The 20,100-nt window shown below is 55.4% G+C and overlaps 1 protein-coding gene across 1 annotated transcript; it reads right to left on the minus strand.

Moving 5' to 3' along the window:
* Positions 1 to 5,215: 5,215 nt before the first annotated feature.
* On the minus strand, positions 5,216 to 11,631 carry LOC102460767 (mRNA decay activator protein ZFP36L2-B). Its single transcript, XM_075915325.1, has 2 exons — positions 11,457 to 11,631; positions 5,216 to 8,520 (listed from the first exon to the last, which is right to left on the minus strand). Exons 1-2 carry the CDS (start codon positions 11,562 to 11,564, stop codon positions 7,651 to 7,653), a joined length of 978 nt encoding a protein of 325 aa, XP_075771440.1. The 5' UTR covers positions 11,565 to 11,631; the 3' UTR covers positions 5,216 to 7,650.
* Positions 11,632 to 20,100: the final 8,469 nt, after the last annotated feature.

A 20,100-nucleotide genomic window follows, 5' to 3' on the forward strand; every position in this document is an offset into this window, starting at 1 on the left:
AAGGGGCAGTGTAGACAGCTCCTTCTGGTGCAAGAGCCTCTTTTGCAAAAATGGCAGCTCATTAGGTATGCAAATGAGGCGTGGCGATATTCCACGCCTAGCCTCATTTGCATATTTCTCACGCAAGAAGCCGCGAGTGTAGACATAGACTTAAAGTCCTGGTCTTCACAACATCCTCTGGCAAGGAGTTCCACAGGTTGACTGTGCGCTGCATGAAGAAAAACTTCCTTTTGTTAGTTTGAACCTGCTACCTGTTCACTTTATGTGGTGACCCCTAGTTCTTACATTACGGGAACAAGCACATAACTTTACTAACCCCTCCACTGCAGCAAAACCAGCACCAGAGTTCCAACATAGTAGAAAAGGCGGCTCCTTGCTGCCTGGGGACTAAGCCAGCTCATCCCGCCTCCTCATGCCAGCCCTTATCTTGTGGGTGAGCTAGAGTGGCTGTCACTGAGAGGCACCCCATCTTGAGTTAAAGACCCTGAGAGGTGGAGAATCCACCCTGTCCCTTGGGGAGCTGCTCTGTTGGTTAAACTCCTTCTCTGTGAAACACGTGCTCCCACCCCCATGTCCAGGCTCTCATTGGGCTGCTAGACGGCTGATGAACTCAGCTAGAAATCTCCTCCTCTAGGCCAGGATCCAATTGCTGCTTAACCAGTAACAGCCATGAAGTTCCTCAAATTATTCAGGGTCCTAGCCAGTGGCCCACTAAGCATCCCAGGTGATTAATCAGCTCTTCCCAGTCAGAGGCTCAGGGTTCTAGAGCGGGGCTGATTAACCACCTATGAAGCTGGGCTCCCCCCCAGCTTAGAGGGAACACTGGTCCTAGCTCATCTGGCACTTTTCACCTGCTGCTCCCAAAGAGGTTGGTAGAATTATCTTCATTTTAAAGGTAGGGAAACTGAGGCACGGAACAGGGCCATGATGTGCCCAGCGTCATCCAGCAACAGAGCCCAGCCCCACACCATGCATGATCTATTAGGCCTCACAAAGGACCTGTTGCCTTTTGCCAGAAGATAGGTTTCCTGGCCTTTTAATCAGTCCCATGGTGCTTTTCTACCACAGCAGCCCCTGGTCAGGCCTAGGTCTCTCTTGTGCCAAGCACTGTACATTTTTATTGCTACTGGGTGTATTACGGTAGCATCTAGGCACACATCATACACCAGGCCTGTCTTGTATCAAGAGCTGTACAGTTGTGTTAAAATTAGGTGTATTATGGTAGTACCTAAGAGGCCTGTCATGGCCCGATTGTGCTAGGTGCTGTACACTTTTAGGGTTATTAGCTGTATTATGGTAACAGTGGACCCCTTTGTGTCAGACCTCTGGGACTGGCTGCAACCAGGGGACCAGCTGGAGCAGTCAAGGCCCGAGTACAGAGGGGGGCCAGGCCGAAGCGGATGGAAGTGGGGCCTTTCAAAGGCTGGCAGATCCCAAAAGCTGGCTGGAAGTGTCCCCAGCTATGCTCCCACCTGCCAGTGGAAGGGGACAGCCTCCATTGGCACGTCCGCAGGGGCTGCGAGCAGATGGGTGAAGGGGGCTGGCTGTAGGGGGGTGCAGAAACCAGACTCAAAGGTGTGAACACGCCAGCCTTTGGCTGGCTCCGAGCAGAACCCTGCCCTACCCCTTCTGCGGGGGCAAACCCCGATCCTGCCCAATCTCCAGAGGGCCCAAGACACTGGTGCAAACAGCTAAGAGGGCTCCCCCCCATCCCCACCCCACTATGTAAACAGAACAGCTGCCTCCCCCTCTCCAGAGAGGCTGCCACATAAGCTCTTTAAAACTGAGCCATGGGGTCAGGGACTGAGGGGAGGTGACTGGGCGCGGATGGCTTGGTTCGGCACATCACAGGGACATATGGGGCCCAAACCCATCCCCCTTCCCAGCTGGCCCACCCCTAATCTCTGCTGAGGGAGGAGGGGGAGATGGGGTTCACTGAAGGCTAGTGGAGACCTCCCCTCTTGGGCAGCGGGTCAATTCTATCCGCTAGCTTGGCCGGGATGCTCTGAATAGGCTCAGGACCTTGAAATTTCAGGCACAAGCACTTGGTGTTGAAAGATTTTTTTTTTTTTTTAAGATCAATTGGGGAGGGGGCTTTGAGCAGCCCTTAGCCACCTGGTTTTCAAACAAGACAGGGCCCTTGGGCCTGTGCTCCTCCACGGCCTTAGGGCAAACCCCAGGACTCCTGGGTTCTGCTGGGGGTGTTGTTCCCTCACTGTCACCCAATCCAGGACAAAACTGAAATGAAGACGAGGAAAGTTGTAGCTTTCCTGGGACTTTGTGCCTGCTAATACCATCCCTTTAATTTGTAGTGAAGGCAGCCTCGGTGTCCCCAGTGACCATGAGCCATTCATGTCCCCATCCCATGCCTCAGTTTCCCCTCATCTATTTTAATTGCAAGCTCTTCAGGGCACCGCCTGTCTCTAGGCAGGGGTTGGCCTAGTAGGGTCCTCTTTGATGTGGCCTCTAGGAACTAGCCGCTTCCACAGAATAATCCCTCCACCTCTGCCCCCGTACCCTAGAGGCAGTGCAGCACCTGACAGCACAAACAGGAGCGCTCCCAGTTTAGTTCACTTTGCACGACTGTAACCCCCGGCCTGGGGGGAGAGACGCTTGGCCTGTTACGTTGAAGGCTCGGTTCCTGCTCCCTTGCCAACAGTGCTCCTTGGCACAGGAACAATGCCGTGTCTGTTCACAAGAGCCCCTCTGAACCCTCACCCCAGGGAGCTGCCCTGCACAAGGAGTGACGTGTGTCACACAGCAGCATGGGCTGTGGCTGGCCAAACCCTACAGGCAACTCCATGTGACTGGAAACTGCCCGGCTCCTCTAAGCCACTCACCACCCTCAAGGTCAGACCCAACCCCACCCAGCAGGGGTTAAATGGAGGTTAGCTGCCCGGGGCAGCCAGCTGAGGGTGTTTGGAAAGCAAGTCTAGTCATAGGGCAGAACTCTCCGTCATCTGGAAACTGGGAAGAGCACACAATTATCGAAACCCCAGCAGTGTTACCAGTAAACCGAGCGCTTGGGACACCCGGAGGAAAGATTCAAATACCAGCCAGCTGATCAGCCCCAATGATATGGAACAGCTTCCAGGTGTGGAGGCTACAAGGATCAGGGCTGTTCAGCTGGGAAAGGAGGGATGAGGATAGACAGCTATTAAAAAAATAAATCATGGGGGGGGCAGAAAGAATCACCTGAAGCTGTAGGTTAATATAAACAAGAGCAAAATTTTCCACATGCCTGACTAACCTGTGGAACTCATTGCCACAGGATGTTGTGATATCCAGTAATTGGGTAGGACTTCTGGCTAAGCTCCTGGAGAACAGCTGTATCAACAGCTAATACCCCTGCTTGGTATGACCCTACAGCTCTGAGTGCTAAGAGCCAGGAGCGGGACATGCCTTGCTCTGTACACTCCCCCAGAAGCTCTGGCAGAGATAGGATATCGGCAAGACTGGTCTGAGCCGGCCTGGCAGCTCTTATGTTTATGGCCATGCTGCCAGTTGATCACAGAACAACTTTGATTCCAGTACTCATGCTACCAGGCCAGACAAGTTACATTGGCAATAGCGTTGGTCAAACCAGTGGCTAGAGGAGAGCTGTCACCAAAATGTGTTGGAGAGAAAACAGGACAGGCAGCCCTGCCTGAGGCAGTGTGGTGAGGACAAGACAAAACAGCACAGCATTGTGCAGCGGACACTCTTATAGCCCCACAGGGGGTTGCTTTAGTCCCAGCATGGGCTAAATAGCCATTGTTTATAAGTTGGGGGAAATTCTAGAGCACGGGGGTCCACCCATCAAAGAAAATTCTAGAGTAGGGGTGAAGTGTTAAGCAAATTAGTTGTTGAGGGGGTGGGGCACAGGTGTGCCCCCACGACAGTGGAAGATAACCCCAAGACCAGATGTTTGTCAAAAGAAGTTTTCAACATATGGCAGCATCGCCAGTTTGGGACACCGAGGTAGAGCCGTGACTTGGCTTGCCCAAGGTCATGCAGCAGGGCCGGTTGTGGTGCAAGGAGCAGCACCCAGTCTCAGAAGGCCAGATTCAGCCGGCCAGCCCAAGTGAGAATTGCTACCCTTTTTCCAGATGACAGGCCAACATCCCTGTAACGTTTGCTGCTTGGTGTTTAAATAGCTGTTGCTCGGTAAAGTCTGGAGAATCCAAGGGTCAGTGGATTGGAGATTGGCCCCTGAAACATGGAACTGGACACCCACTCTCGCTTAAAATTCAACATGGGTTTAGCTGTAGAAGCTTCCCATTATGCATGTGCAAGATCAGGGCCAAAATTGATATTCTTCCTCTGCAAGTTGCTACTAAAATACTAAACCATTGCCAATAAATAAATCCAGCCTTTGCCTCCGTCAGGGCTGTCCCCCACCCCGGCACTCCAAGTGTAGAAGGGGAGGGCCAGCAAGAGCTTCAAACCTTACAGGCACTGGTTACACAAGTCTTCCCCCCCAGAATCACACCAGATTTTGGGGGACTGCTGCCACCAGCAAGTGATTTTTATCCCTAAAAGCCAGGGGTGAACACTTGAACCTGCCCCCGGGGGTACCCCAAGCTCTTTTGTCCTAGAAGAGCTTGAAAAAAGGAAAGAGGAAAACAAGCTGCAGTCTCGGGTAGCTGACCACTTAGTCTGAGGCATGCAGACAGACCGACCTTCCAGGGCACAAGAATCAAACCACCCAAGTGATTTTTATTACAAAAATAAAAGATACTGGATAAAGTATAGTTGGTTGCTAGATGTTACAGAGCAACTAAGGAAAACATATTAAAACAGAGGGAAAAAAAGTCGCTGGAAACAATGCTAGATGGTAAATGGGGAGAGGAGATACAGCGATTCACAGAGCAGCTCAAACCAAGCCACAAAAATAAAGAAAAAATTACCTTGAATGCAACTAAATTAACTCCCCCCCGCCCCTTACTTATAGTCCTCTTTGTTCAGACCACTTCCATGCCCTGAATTCCTGGGAGGCAGGGTATTCCTGCCTGAGTTTAAATCATCCTGTCTCAACCCCTGGCTTAAACCTCCCCCCAAAAGAAAGCAGGCAAGGAATCTTCTACAACTCAAAATTCAACACCATATGCCCCTTGATTCTCTGGCTCCCTGCCAACCCCTTTGCTAGCTACCCGAGTTTAACCCCTTAGTTACTGGGTCCTGGACAGCACTCCCCCTGTCCATTACAACCTCAAAGATTAAGCAGAGTGCCAGATGCACAAAAAAGACAGTTTTATTCCAGTCAGGTAATAGGTACAATAGATAAGAGTCACTCATTATATTAATTTTATAGAACCATACAAAAAAGCAGAGTGAAACCACTATAAATAAACCAAATACAGCTTTACAATAAGTTAGATTCAGCATGCTTACAGTCAGAATGCTTAGTCAGAAACACAAGGCAAGCACTGGTCCTGAGATTTCAGTGCACAGGATAAACTAAAATAAGTTTAAGCTCCTCTAAAAGAATTTGGTTCCAAATATTAGAAATAGATTTAAAGATAATAAATAGTTTAAAATAATAAAAGCCCCTCAGACTGAGGCTCTCACAATCTTACATTTGACCACAGGCTTGTCTGGGGATGGGCTCCCTACATCCCTGCTCCATTCCAGAGCAAACTTTATTCCAGAATTGTCATGCTGGAATAATTTGTGAGCTTCCAAAGAAGAGATTCTAGTCCATCTCCTTCCCACATAGATTAACCCTTAGATGCACAGGTTTGAGCAGTTCCATGGAATTTACACTATTCCCTAAAATAGCCCTTAGATGCACGGGTTTGATGAGTTCCATGGAGTTTACATTATTCCCTAAAAACTCCTTACCTTAACCACTAGCCCTGCTAACAGAGAACTCCTGCTACCTTTAAAGAGGAATAGCTTTCTTCAAAAGAGCAGAAGATGGTTGAAAGAGGGAAAGACATCTAGAGCAGCCAGCCAGCATACGGATCCTGCAGAGGTGAGGGTCCACCCTTCTTATAGGGACAGACTGAAATTAATCCCTAGCCGAATATTGCGCCATTCCCAGCCCAACGGGGGCAGAGAATAGCAGGTGGATTTGAAACAGGAGGAGGAAGAAAGTCAGCAGCCCCAATTTAAATCTAAATCCTCTTACAGAATCTGGCCCTGGTGTGATTCAGCCCCAAAGATCAGGGTCAGTTTTGCTGTAGGGAGCTGAGGCCTTTAAGAACAGGCAGGTTTTGCCCAGGAGCTCGAGCCTGGACAGGGACAGCTACCTGGAGAAATCTAGCCTGGGGTACAGTGGTGGAGCTGGGGAACACCAGCTCTATTTGCTTGCCAGATGCTGGACCCCCTGCCCAAAATGCTAGTTAATTTGCTATCATATTCCACCTGATTGCTATGCCAAGAGGCAGCCTCTAGCTCCTCCCTGTGGGGGATCCAGAGGACTTGAGAGGAGAGGGCGGGGGCAGAAAGCCGGCAGGAAAGCCAGGAATTGCCTGCCAAAGCCTCCCAAACTGGGATTTCACGAGCAAAGGAGGAGGGGAGTTTGCTTTCATTTTAGCACCCAGGGAGGGGTCTGATCAGGCTTCCAGAAAGGGGAGAGGGGTGTCCAGCTAGCACCCCTGCTGGAGGGGGAGTCCTACGGCCCAGCCCGGCTGTATAGAGTTTGAGCAGCAAGTTGAAGTCACAGCTGGCAGCACAGGGTGGCAGGATCAACAGCAGTTGGATGTTTGAGCCTGAGGGAGAAGCAGCACCTAGCAGGCAGGCAGCAAGGCCACAGGGGTTGCTCATGACACTCACAAGGGCTCCAGGGCAGAGATCACAATCATCTGTTTACAACCCTCTTCCTCTTCCTGCAGCCCGCCTGCCCAAGAGAAGCGGGAAAGTCTTTGGAAAGCAGTTTCCTTTCTGTTCCCCACCTCCCCTGCCCCAGGCCGCCTCATGTGACTGGTCACCAGTCAGTTTCGGCACCTCATCTATTTCACGTCTCACCGCCCCTTCTGCAGAGCAACAGACTTGGCCCCCCCCACAAACCCTTAATCCCAGCAACTGGGCTTGTTCACGGTCAGCTGTCTTTTCAGAAGTCACCCAGCCGAGTTCCCAGAGGCGCCCTGCGGGTCACATCTGACCCAGAATCCACCCCCAGCAGGAGATGCAGCTGTCAGCACCTCACCCCACCTCCGCTTCCCCGCACAGAAGTGGGAATAGCCAGACTCTGTTCGCCACCCAGGAGAGGGGTTTTTTCCCCCACCTGGCCTGGCTGTTTATACCAGCGCAAGGTGCTGCTGGATCAGATGGAGCAGCAACATGCACTGGTATAAGCAACGGTCTGTGGCACATGGTGATGGGGAAAGCACACTCCCTTTCCCCTGCCTTGTTCTCCTCTCTTCTGCCGCACTGGTGAGTTCCGCCAGGAGTGGAACGCATTTACACCAGAGGGAGGTGGTCCAGCCCATGGCTTAGTGATCACTGATCCCAGAGGGAAAGGCGGGGCTTAGGTTTGGCCCCCCACCCAGTTAATCTCACAGCCTGGGAGTCTATTAACCCTTTCTGCTCTGACCCGATAGCCTCCAACCCACCCACAGGTCCCCGAGTCCAGGCTGGGAGCCGCAATTTAAACATTACCCCCAGGAAAGGGGGCAGAGGAGGGGGAAGCAAGGACCACAGTGCCAAAGGCTCACTGAGCACCTGCTAGTCAGAGACAGACAGGCGACTGAAGATGGGGAGCCGGTGCCCGCCGGGCCTCAGACCCGGCGACTCAGACCCGCTGCTGCCTCCCGAGTCCTCCTGATCGGAGAGGGAGTCACACGACAAGCTTCTTTGTAACAGCTGCCCAGGAAAGGCAAAGGCACTGGGGGCAGCCAGGGTCCCTCCTGCTCCATCTTGGCTCACGGTGGTGGTGGCAGCACTAGCTTGAAAGGCCAGACAGGGGGAATCCCCAGCTGGGTGGTGGCAGCAGCAGGGCCCAGCCAGCCCTACTGGGACGGGCAGCAAGGGGCTATGGGAGGCGGAGGGTGGGGGCGACAGGGAGAAGCCGCAGTGGGCGGGGGAGCCACCCCCCAGGCGCAGGGGCTGGCGCTGTTCCTCCGCGTTGTGGATGAAGTGGCAGCGGGAGCCGTAGGGGCAGAAGCCGGCCGAGTGGAAGGTCCGGCACAGCTCCGTCTTGTACTTGGGGTGGCGGCTCAGGCCTCGCAGCTCCCTGACCCCGTGGGCAAACTGGCACTTGGCCCCGTACTTGCAGGCCCCGCTCTCCTCGTAAGTACGGCACAGCTCGGTCTTGTAGCGGGACGAGGTGTGCGCACCCTCCCAGCAGCTCTCAATCATGCTGGCCGAGCGCTCTGCCTGGAATGGGATGCGCTGCAGGCTGGTGCGGGGCAGCGCTGGTGCCCAGCCCCACTGGCTGTGGAGGGACCACAGGACCTCTGTGCCACCAGCATCCTCCTCCAGGGGCTCGGCACCATCAGACAGCACCACCGGGCAGGCGGAGAAGGCACGCTGGTAACCCCCCCGGCTCCTCGCCATGGTGCCAGGCTCCTGCCCCAAACTTAACTTCAGGAAGGCCTGTAAGGGCAGAGAGGGGGGTTGGTTAGAAAGAAGGCAGCCCAGCAGCCAGGTGCCCATGAGGCAAGGAACAGCCATCAGCAGACAGGCTGAGAAAGGGGATGCTGAATACACACATTCCTGGGCATCAGTAACCAAAACCCTGTTTGGGAGCCATGGGGGGAAATCAGAGGACCCCCTAAGCATGCCATCTGCTAGTTTAAGTTTCCATGGTGAGCTGCAAGGGATAGGGGACTGTAAAGCATGAGACTGGATGGCCTAGTGGTTACAGCACAGAAGCAGCATTAGGATTCATGGGTTCCCTCCCCCACCCAACTCACAGAAGGCAAGCTGTTTCCTTTCCGCTCCGTGCCTCTGTTTCCCTTCACTGCAGGGATGTCAGGTAGCAAAGGGCAGCGTTGATCCAGATGCTTGCAGGGCATGGGAAGATAGCACACTGCCCTCTGCTGGATGGAATCTCAACTGCTCAGCTGTGTGCCTAGACCCCCCCTACGCAGCTGGGAGGGATTTCCAAGGGGTTTTGAAAGCGGGGGGGGGGGGGGGGGGAGAGGAATGTAGCCAGGCAATTGCTGGAGGAGCCCTTAGCAGGCCCTGTGCTATGGCAGGGAGCCAGCTACACAAGACCTCAGCAGCCAAACAGTTTAGGGTTGGATCAGACAGCACCGCAAGTCACGCCCAAGCCCAGGAGAGGAAACGGAGCCACCTGCCTCCAGCTCAGGGGCTCCCGGCGGGCTTGTGCCATTAGCCAGTTACTCTGTCCAGGGCCTGCTAGGCTGGCGGGCCTGGGGAGGGCTAGTGGAACTGCAGCTCCCTTAGAAGCTGGGAATAACCATTCACTGGAGCGGGAGCAAGCAGCTGCCGCGGGAAGCTTGACCATCTAGGGCAGGCCTGTGCAAAGTACAGCCCGCCCAGCCCTTGGATCCAGCAGGGAGCCCCAGGTGTTACCCCACAGCCCTGTGCAGAAAAGCAGCAGCAGGGCTCAGTTTCTGTTTTGAAACTGGAAGGGGGGGGGGGGGGGGGAGAGATTAGGAGCCACCCCGCCCTCAGCACACTCCCATTGGCCAGTTTATTAGATTAACAGGCAGCTAAGAAGAATCACGCCCCCTCTCCTGAGCTCAGTTGAAGCACATGGCCAGGCAAGCAGGCTGGCGGGCTAAGAAACATTTTTAAGCTCTGCAGGCGGGCAGGTTCCTTTGGCAGCTGGCAAGTAAGTTTCTTGGCCACAGCCTGCTTCTGGCACCCCAGCCCTTTCCTACCACAACTCAACATACCCAAACCCTCTGTCTTACACCCCCCCCCCCATCTCTTGCCCCAGATCACAATCCCCTCCTGCCCTAGGTCACATGCCAAACCCTGCACCCAAGTCCCTTACCCCAAGCTCCCTTCTGCACCCACCCTCCATACCAGAGCCTGCATCTCCATTAATATCATGGAAGAGTGCAGCCCTCGGCCACTTTACAAAATCTTAGAGTGCCCCTCCCCATCAAAAATTATTGCCTACCCTGGATCTAGGGGCATGTGTTGGAGGGAAGTCTCCCCCGCCCCGCAGTGCTCAGTTTGAGTCCAGGTGGGGGGGGGGGGGGTACCCACCAGGCTGGGAGTTAAGCCACCTGGGTTCTAGTCTCAGTTCTGCTGCTGGGCCATCTTGAGCAAGACACTGCTCTGTGCCTCAGTTTCCCAACCCACTCTGTATCTAAACAGGGGAGTTTGAGTCCCCTTTCTACCTCCTCGGGAAGTGCCACAGACGCAAAGGTTGAGCTGCTTGCATGAAGCATTCTAGGTCTCTGCGAGGGCCAGGTGTACACAACCTCACTTCTGCCAGGACTTCGTCCAGAGGGGAGGCCAGATTTCAGCTCATCTGGCCAGGCATGGCCTGAATCAAAGTCAGGGGGTGTCACACCTACTTGCCCCTGAAGCAGGGAGATGGTTTGAAGAAGAGGAGCCCCACAGCTCCAGCACAGTTCCCATGCTCCAGACCCACCTACGCCATGACCAGCCTGGCTCGGATGCAAAGCCTCTTAACAGGCCAACTTCAGTATGGGCATTGAACACACAGCTCTGGTATGTTGCTGCTCTCCTCCAAGCCAAGCAAATGCTCAACCCCATGCACACCCCAAAACTGAAATGGCTCCACACAGAGGGGCCTGAATGGTGAGGGGAAGCCAGGCAAAAAGCCAGAGAAACAGAAAGGCAGGGTCAGATCCTCAGCAGGTGTAAATCAACATAGTCTTCCCATAGGGTGCTGAGCCAGATACACCCACTCAGGACCCAGCCTTTGGCTGGAGCATTGGAGAGGAAAGACTCAAAGGACCCCAAAAACTACCCCAGCGCAGAGCAGCTGCAGACAACCGGAGATAGGGGCACCGGGGTGCTAAAGACACTGAACCAGGCTGCAGACCCTGGATAGGAGGAAACTCCTTCGGGGGGGGCAGGCCCCCTCCAGCTGGGGATCTTCTTGCAGCCTGAGAGCCTAGATGCAAACCCTTCCCGATTCCTGCTCGGGGGGGAGGGGGGTCGCTTTCACCCCCCCCCCTCCCCAAGAAGCAGCAACCCAGAGTAAAACTGAAAGCGAAGCGGGTGAGCGGCCGTGTCACGCCTCCCGCGGGAACCCTACCAGGGTGGGGGGGGGGGGCAGGCGAGGCCTGCCCGCGGAGAGGGGCTGGAAGAGGAGAGGTTTGCCCGCCCCCCCGGGCAGGGAAAGCCAGGCACGAACTCAAACCCGACCAGGCACACGTCGCTCTGCCAGCCCCCCAGGGGCGCACGTGGTGAGCCACGAGAAACTTCCCCCAAAAGTTCCCCGCGTCTGGGTCTTCTGCCCCCTCCAGCCTCTTGCGGGTCCTGCCTCCCCCCGAGAAATCGCCCCCCCCCCCCCGTAGCCGCAGGGCGGGAAAACGGGAGGGAGGGGCAGGGAAGCCTCCCGCGAAAGTGACCCCCACCTGGCACAGGGGCTCGTCCAGCTCCCCAAAGGGGGTCAGCAGCGCCAAGGGCATCGTCTCCTCCGCCGGCCCCGACTGCCGCGTCTCGGCGGGGCTGCGCCGGGCCATGCCCCCGCTGCAGGACTTTTAAAGAGCCTCTCGTGCAGCCCGGCGGCCCTGGAGCCCCGCCCCGCCCCGGGGGGGCGTGGCCAAAGTGGGGGCGGGGTCAATGGAGCAGAGCGGGGGGGGGGATTCAGGGGGGGGGGGATTCCCACGCAGCCACATTCCCATGCATGCAGCCCGCACGTTCTTTTCCCAGGGCTGGGGAAGGGACCTAGTGGTTAGAGCAGCGGGGCGGGAGCCAGGACTCCTGGGGTCTGTTCCAAGGGCTGGGAGGGGAGCGGGTCTTGCTGGTTAGGCAGGGGCGCAGGAAAACTCCTAGGTTTTCTCCCTGGAGCTGCAGTCTTGTCCCCCTGCGCTGTGCCTCAGTTTGCCCACCTGTAAATGGGATGGGTTCCCAGTCTTTGCAAAGCAGTTTAGGCTCCTCGGATAGGCAGCAGCTCGCCACCACTGGCTGGCACGCCTGTGGACTGCTGCCATCTACCTGGTGGAACCACAGCTGTGCCAGGCCCCCTGTACTGCCAACGGAGAGTCCCATTCAGCCAGAGCCATGGGGCTCCCTAGGGGTGGTGGGGACTAAGCCCACTGTCGCTCGGGAAATTGAGGGTGAGTAGTGGAGAATGTGGGGGCAGCGTGGGAGTCATGGATATGCAGGACGGCAGCGCCCCCAATAGAGAGCATTGTATGGGCCCTGTATGGGGTTGTCCTGCTCATATTTGAAAACACAGGGCAGAGTCATGAGCCAATTCCTCCATGGGTCGGATGTCTATGCTGGCTTATGCAACTGGGCTCTGGCCCCATTGACTCCAAGGCCAATTGACACCAACCAGGGATCTGGCCATGGGTTCAGTTAGTGCCAGAGAAAGCCCAGGGCTGGCCTGTGTTATGGCTCAATTGTGGTGTAGACATTGGCTGGGGATGGATACCAGGCTCCAGGACAGGGACTCTAGGAAGTGGAAGGACACAGTCCAGTTGCAGGGTCTAATTGCAATGGAGAAATGCCAGTGACTCCAAGGGTGAGCCAGGGATCAGGAAATCAGGTATTTTCACACCATGGCGCGCTCCCCCTTTCCTGGGTCTCGGACCTGAGCCTCTATGCCTGGAGCAGACATGTACACCAGGGCAAAGCGAGCGCAAAACACTTCAGGGCCAGGGCAAGAAGCATTTGGTGCCGACTTTCTAGCAGTGCCAGCAGGGGCATGAGGGGGCAGAGCAGGAGTAAATTGCATCCCACCATGGTTGGTTGTGGAGGGGTCAATTTTGCTGTGCACCAGGTGATGAAATTCTGTATAACCTGCCTCCCCTCCTCTGGTCACTGTCCTATGTGGAAGTGTCATGGTTTTTAGTCTCCCTCTGCAGCAGAGCCATGCCAAAACCTCCTTTGTACAGCTGGGGGAAACTGAGGCACACGGCAGCTAAATGACTTGCTTAAAGGCATGGAAGGAGTCTGTGGTGGAGTCTGACTGAATCTGGGTCTTCTAAGTCCCCGGCTGGCACCTCGAACGATGGGCCATCTTGCCTGTCTGGCAAAAAAAGCAGGAAAGGGGACACGGCTGTGGGGCTGCTGGGAGGGGTAAGCACACGCGTGAGCGCATGCACATGCACATGCACGCACATGTGCCCCACCCAGCTCTTTCTCAAGAGCTCATTCACCGCTACTCTGAAAATACAGTTGATGAGGCAAACCCCAGAGCCCTCTGCCATCTCTGCCACCAACCCCACATCCCCCTCCATGTAGCATCTCCCCCACCCCAACCCCTCTGCCCCTCCTTCCCCACCGCTTCCCCTCCTGGCTAACAGCTGCAGGCTCAGCTAGTCCCTTGCCATGACTCTGCGGCGCCTGGCACCCACAGTTGTATAACGTTCAAGCCCCCAGCCCCGCCACGTCCCCAGGCAGCTGCGGCTGAGGGTTGAGGAGAAAGTCTTGGGAGGCAGCGTGGTTGGAGCAGGCATCTGGAGGCAGAGCTCTTGGGTTCCACCCCCCCATGACCTCCCCCGATACCCCGCCTTGGGAGAGTCTGGGTCAGGGTTGGCAACTTCTTCAAACCGAAGAGCCAAACTACATCCAAACTCAGAACAAGCAGTCAGCAAAGAGCCGGAGAAGAACGCCCATTTGCAGGGCTGAAAATATCCAACATAATATTATTGATCATTGACATGAGGATTAATAAGAGCATCAACGAAACTTTGTACTCGCAGACTTTATGTAATGGGATTTCTGCTGCTGCATCTTTTGCACATTTCTTTGATGTTTACATCATCACTGGTCAAATCCAGGTCCACGCAGGAATGCAAACATCATGAGTAATGACACGCTTTTTAAATTTTGACCATTCCATTTTAATTCTAAAAGTTGCATGTATTTTGGGAATGACCAAAGAGCCCCATTTGGGTCAAGAGCCATAGGTTGCAAACCCCTTGTCTAGATAATCTCTTGCTCTAACCCCACACTCCTCCTAGAGTTAGGAATAGAACCCAGGAGTTCTAGCGCTCAGCCTAGCTCTGACCACTAGGCCCACTGTTCTCCCAGAGCTGGGAACAGGACCCTCATGCCTTGTGGTCCTCTAGCTTGAACCCGTTCAGCTCCACTTCCTTCCCAGAGCCACAAGCAACCCAGTCCCAATCCATGCTTTACCCAGAGATTATTTGAACCTCTGCTACCACCAACATTCAAGTCCTTTATCCAGGGCTTGCCCCTCCCCCGAGCCCCTCTTCCTGGCACCCTTTGGGTGTGACTGTGAAGCAGATGCCTCTCTAGTAGGAGCCGGGGCAGCAGGAAAGGGCTGATACCAGACTGATGGGCCTGTTGATCTGGATTCAGGAGTGCTAAGCTAGATGGACCCAGTGTCCCTGCCTCTCTTGTCCACTCAATCCAAGTCTCATAGCTAGGGGGTGACCCACGCAAATTCCCAGAGCCTGGTGCAGCTCCTAGGCACCCCAAAAGTAGTGGGGGGAAGGAGGGGCTAAGAACTGGCTACATGTAAACAGCATGTCATAATCCTGTCTCTCCTGCGCTTCCCCCACCAGCCTGATGGCCACCAGCGGGGCTGAGCTGCTAGCCATGCACGTGCACAAGCAGGTCTTGGAGGGTGTGCAGCGAGAGCACGTGCTGGGGCAGAGCTGCAGCGGTTAACCCAGTCTTGGGGGTGCATTGCGTGTTTGCTCGCGCTGGTCTGTGTGCTGCAAGGTGCATGCTCCCAGTGCTTGGGATCCCCATGCTCAGCTTCATGGGCATGGAGGCATTTGCACACCAGTGCACTAGCACCGGGGTTTCACTCCCGACAAGTGCAGTGTGCTAGTGCTGATTGCACAGCAGTGTTACTGTTTGCACACGATGGTGGATTTGCACATCACGTCTGCAGGGCAGGATTTGCATTCCCAGCCCTGGAACGAGGAATGTTTTGCACAGCAACTCACTAACCCCAGGATGTGCAGCTCTACAGTGCGGGTGGATTTGGATATCAGGTCAGTAGTGCAGGATTTGTGCACCCACACAATGTCACTGGTGCCAGGATTTGCACATCCACAGTGCAGACAGATTTGCACACCAGATCAGTAGGGCAGGATTTGCATGCGCACTGTGCAGGTGGATTTGCACACCAGTTCACCAGGGCAGGATTTGCACATCTGACTCTAGTGCCAGGATATGTACATCTCCAGTGCAGGCGATTTGCAAACCAGTTCAGTAGGGCAAGATTTGCACACCCACAATACAGACAGATGTGCACACCAGTTCTTGCACACCGGGTCACTAGTGCCAGGATTTGCACACCAGGTCTGCAGGGCAGGATTTGCATTCCCTGCCTGGAGCATGGTAGGATTGGCACAAGTGCCAGGACTCACTCCTAGCTCCGCGTTTCCCCCGCACACATCTCCAGCTGCTGGGCAGATGTAGCAGGACCATGGCAAAGCTCCGGGGCCCGCTGGGGCCCGTGGGTGCGTGGTGGAGCATGGTCTGGCTCAGAGCCCAGAGAGTTTCAGAGCAGTTAGCACCAGCCATGCTCTGGCACTTCCTGATTAGAGCAAAGGGCTTCCCAGCTCGACCGCAGAACCCAACGGCTCCTACCAGAGCTTCAGCGACACCTGCACCAATCACCCCTCCACCTCCCCGGGGGTGGATTCTGAGCCTTCCCCTCCCTCTTCAGTGTCCTCCTTCCAGCATCCGCATCCCGCGTGCTTCCATCTGTCAGGATCAGGTTTAAACTAAACTGAATACGAGAGTCCACATGGGACTCAGGGCTCTATGGGAGGGAGGGAAGTAAGGAAGTAAGGGTGTTAAGAAGCGGGTATATGACTAATCAAGTTGTTGATACAATTTGCATTGACTGCACGATTAGTTGATAAGGGGCCCCACTGTGGCTCTGCAGTTTAAATGTAGTAGGAGCTGGGCACGCAGGCAGCCTGGCTCTTCCTACCTTTAAACTGCAGAGCTGCAGTGGGGTAGGTCCGGGACCCAGTGCGAGCTGGCACTGCTAAGTCCTGGCTCCCTCCGGGTCCCAGACCCCTATGCTTCTGCCTCGCCTGTTCCCCCCTTGTATCACGGAGACAGTGCTGGGGGGAACTGGCTTTTAAGCCGGCTCCCCCCAGCACTGGCTCCTGCTTCTCCCCTTCTTGCTGCCTCTGATACAGAGGCAGCAAGGAAAGGGGGCGCGAGTAGGTGAGTAGTGATTCAACTAGTCACTTAGGCTACATCTAGATTGCAGGCTTCTTTCAGAAGAAGCTTTTCTGGAAGCGATCTTCTAGAAAAACGTCTTCCAAAAGAGAGCGTCCACACTGCCAAAGCGCATCGAAAAAGCCATCTGCTTTTTCGAAAGATAGTGTCCACACTGAATGGACACTCTTTCGCCTTTCAGCTGTGATTTCTATGGATGGAGTGGCCACCAGGGCACCTGTGCTTTTTCCTCTTTCCTCTTCTTCCGAAAGAACTCCCTCTTCCCCGTCCGCACATGCCTTTTTCCGAAAGAGCTCTTTCGGAAAATGGCTTCTTCCTTGTAGAATGAGGATTAACAATGACAGAAAAACCCCTCTGTTCTTCCGATTTTCTTTCGGAAGAACGCAATTACAGTGTGGACATAATTTAAGTTTTTTTTGGAAAAACGGCCATTTTTTCGACACACTCTGTAGTGTAAACATACCCCTAGAGGGTAGTAGGTGTAAGAGAAGCTCTGAGCCAGGACTCCTGGGTTCTGTGTCCAGCTGTGGCAGGGGAGTGGGGGGGGGGGAGGTTCTAGTAGGTTAGAGCGGGGGAGGGCTGGGATCAGGACTTCTGGATTCGGATCCAGCTCCGGGGAATTAGAAGCAGGGAGAGAAGAGGGGAGGGAGGGGCGGGAGCCAGGCTGCTGGAGTGCTGTCCCCACCTCTGGGCAGGGAGCGTGCCCTGCTCCCTCCTCTGGATGTTAGGAGCCACTTCAGCCCTGTAGCTAGATACTTTCCCCTGCATGGGATTCCAGATGTGGCAGGGCCACGGGTACCTCACGCATCTCTGGGCACTGCTTGGCGCCCACATGGGGGAGTGGGAGGGGCTGATAATTGGGGAGCCTTCCAGGTTTGGCGGGGGGGGGGGGTTTCTAAGCTAATCCCCCCCACTGGCCCTCCCACTATCTATCTTGCATGAGGATGAAGAAACAGGCAGGGTGGGGGTGAGGGGGGGAGACTCTATCACAACAGCTGTGCCTCCCTAGGGCCCCTTCCGGCAGCACTGAAGACATGTGCTGGCCTGGCTAATAGCCAACAGCAGGCCTGGGCCCCCTGGCTCTCTTAAAGGGGCAGCACACCTATTTCATCTCTTCCGCTATGGCTGCCAGCTAACTCCTGAAGCACAGGGTTTCCTCCTTCAGCCTCAGGGAAGGGAGTGGGGTGCAGCGGTTAGAGCAGGGCTGGGGTGCCATGTCTCCTGGGTTCTACCCTTGGCTCTGGGAGCCAGTGGGAGGGGAGCATGACCATGGACCTGGAGGGGGAGCTCAGGAAGGGAGGTGACACCAGTGTGCCCAGCCTAAACCCAGCAGCTAACTTTCGGGTGGGGGGCTGGCATGATGCCCTGGGTCTGCATTCTGGTCAGATCCTGGCACTTCTCCCCTCACAGTAGGGGTCTATGACCCTCACAGCTGGTGTGAGGGGGGGAGGGCTGCAGCCAGGTCCTCAGTGGAATGCTGCAGCTAGTATGGTTCCCATCCTTTCCTACTGCTCTTGTTTATTCCCAGTGGCTGGACCGTGACCTTGGGGTCCCCTGGAGTCTGAGGGGGACCATTTACCCCCTCCTGTTCCCCTGTCCTTCTCTCTGATGTGCTCCAGCCCTGCCCATCTGGTCCTCGATATTTCCTGATTGCCAGGGTAGAGCGCCCCCTACTGACCCCCACTCTGCTGCCTCCAGCACAGCGCCCCCTAACGCCCCCATGGGGCCAGCACTGACTGCCAGGGCAGAGCGCCCCCTACTGACCTCCACCCCACCTCCTGCGGCACAGCACCCCCTAGCGCTGCACTGGGGCCACACTGACTGCCAGGGCAGAGCACCCCCTACTGACCTCCACCCCACTCCCTGCAGCACAGCGCCCCCTAGTGCCCCCTTGGGGCCACACTGACTGTCAGGGCAGAGCGCCCCCTACTGACCTCCACCCCACTCCCTGCAGCACAGCGCTCCCTAGTGCCCCCTTGGGGCCACACTGACTGCCAGGGCAGAGCGCCCCCTACTGACCTCCACCCCGCTCCCTGCAGCACAGCGCTCCCTAGTGCCCCCTTGGTGCCACACTGACTGTCAGGGCAGAGCGCCCCCTACTTACCTCCACCCCGCTCCTTGCAGCACAGCGCCCCCTAGTGCCCCCTTGGGGCCACACTGACTGTCAGGGCAGAGCGCCCCCTACTGACCTCCACCCCACTCCCTGCAGCACAGCGCTCCCTAGTGCCCCCTTGGGGCCACACTGACTGTCAGGGCAGAGCGCCCCCTACTGACCTCCACCCCACTCCTTGCAGCACAGCGCCCCCTAGTGCCCCCTTGGGGCCACACTGACTGTCAGGGCAGAGCGCCCCCTACTGACCTCCACCCCACTCCTTGCAGCACAGCGCTCCCTAGTGCCCCCTTGGGGCCACACTGACTGTCAGGGCAGAGCGCCCCCTACTGACCTCCACCCCACTCCTTGCAGCACAGCGCTCCCTAGTGCCCCCTTGGGGCCACACTGACTGCCAGGGCAGAGCGCCCCCTATTGACCCCCACCCCACCTCCTGCGGCACAGCACCCCCTAGCGCTGCACTGGGGCCACACTGCCTGCCAGGGCAGAGCGCCCCCTACTGACCTCCACCCCGCTCCTTGCAGCACAGCGCCCCCTTGGGGCCACACTGCCTGCCAGGGCAGACTAGCTAAGGTGAGGGTACAGCACAAGGGGGCCACGCCCAGCCCAAGCATGCTGCAGTTGTTTAAGTTTCACAAGCCTTAAAAACAATTACTATACAATTTAAACCTTAAATACTATCAATTCGAAAGCACTTAATACAGTGCAAAGCAATGCAAAAGCAATTCATAGAAGATCTATCATAATACAAAATTAAGCCTAATTCACTTACACGTCACCCGTATGCTACCTACAGTACCAGGCAGGAGGTTGTGGTTCCTTTGATTCCCACGTGTCGGAATGCCATGTGCTGCTGTAGCCAGTGTGAAGGGTCTGTTTGCCTCTGGAAATTTCCACTACATGCATCTGACGAAGTGGGTCTTTGCCCACGAAAGCTTATGCTCCTACACTTCAGTTTGTCTATAAGGTGCCACAGGACTCCTCGTCGCTTTTGCAGATTCAGACTAACACGGCTACCCCTCTGATGTTTGCTTCTAGTTACATCGACCAGGACCTGTGGGTTAATCCTGCTCATTCGCTCCTATTGATTCTTCTTACTAAGCTATGTTATAGCCCAGTGAGACTTGGTCGCTCTAATACTATTTCCCAGTTGATTCTATAGTGTATAAGACACCTCAAATGCCCAATGCCCTGTTTGGGGTACATGCTGCTACTCAGGATGATGCAAAAACTATGTGCTTAGTTGACAGTTCATAGAATCATAGAGCTGGAAGAGACCTCAGAAGGTCATCAATCCAGCCCCCTGCTCTAGGCAGGACCAATTCCAACTAAATCAACCCGGCCAGGGCTTTGTCAAGCCGAGACTTAAACACCTCTAGGGATGGAGACTCCACTACTTCCCTAGGTAACCCATTCCAGTGCTTCACCACCCTCCTAGGGAAATAGTTTTTCCTAATATCCAACCTGGACCTCTCCCACCACAACTTGAGACCATTGCTCCTTGTTCTGCCATCTGTCACTACTGAGAACAGCCTCTCTCAGTTTTATGGCTGCATCTGTAATGTTTGCTTATCAGAAACAGACGGACCAATACAAGGTTGCTTGTCATGTGTTTTTGATGTGGTCTTGCTGTACCATTTAATCTGCGTTGCTATGCAAAACATTCCTGTCTGTCAAAGCTTCCCCAACCCAAACCTTGCCTGTGTGTTTATGTGCCCCAGACTTGAGACAGGCCTGGGTTTTGCTTTTTAGGGATCCACACT

The sequence above is a fragment of the Pelodiscus sinensis genome, unplaced genomic scaffold, assembly GCF_049634645.1.
Source record: "Pelodiscus sinensis isolate JC-2024 unplaced genomic scaffold, ASM4963464v1 ctg34, whole genome shotgun sequence".
Lineage (NCBI taxonomy): Eukaryota > Metazoa > Chordata > Testudines > Trionychidae > Pelodiscus > Pelodiscus sinensis.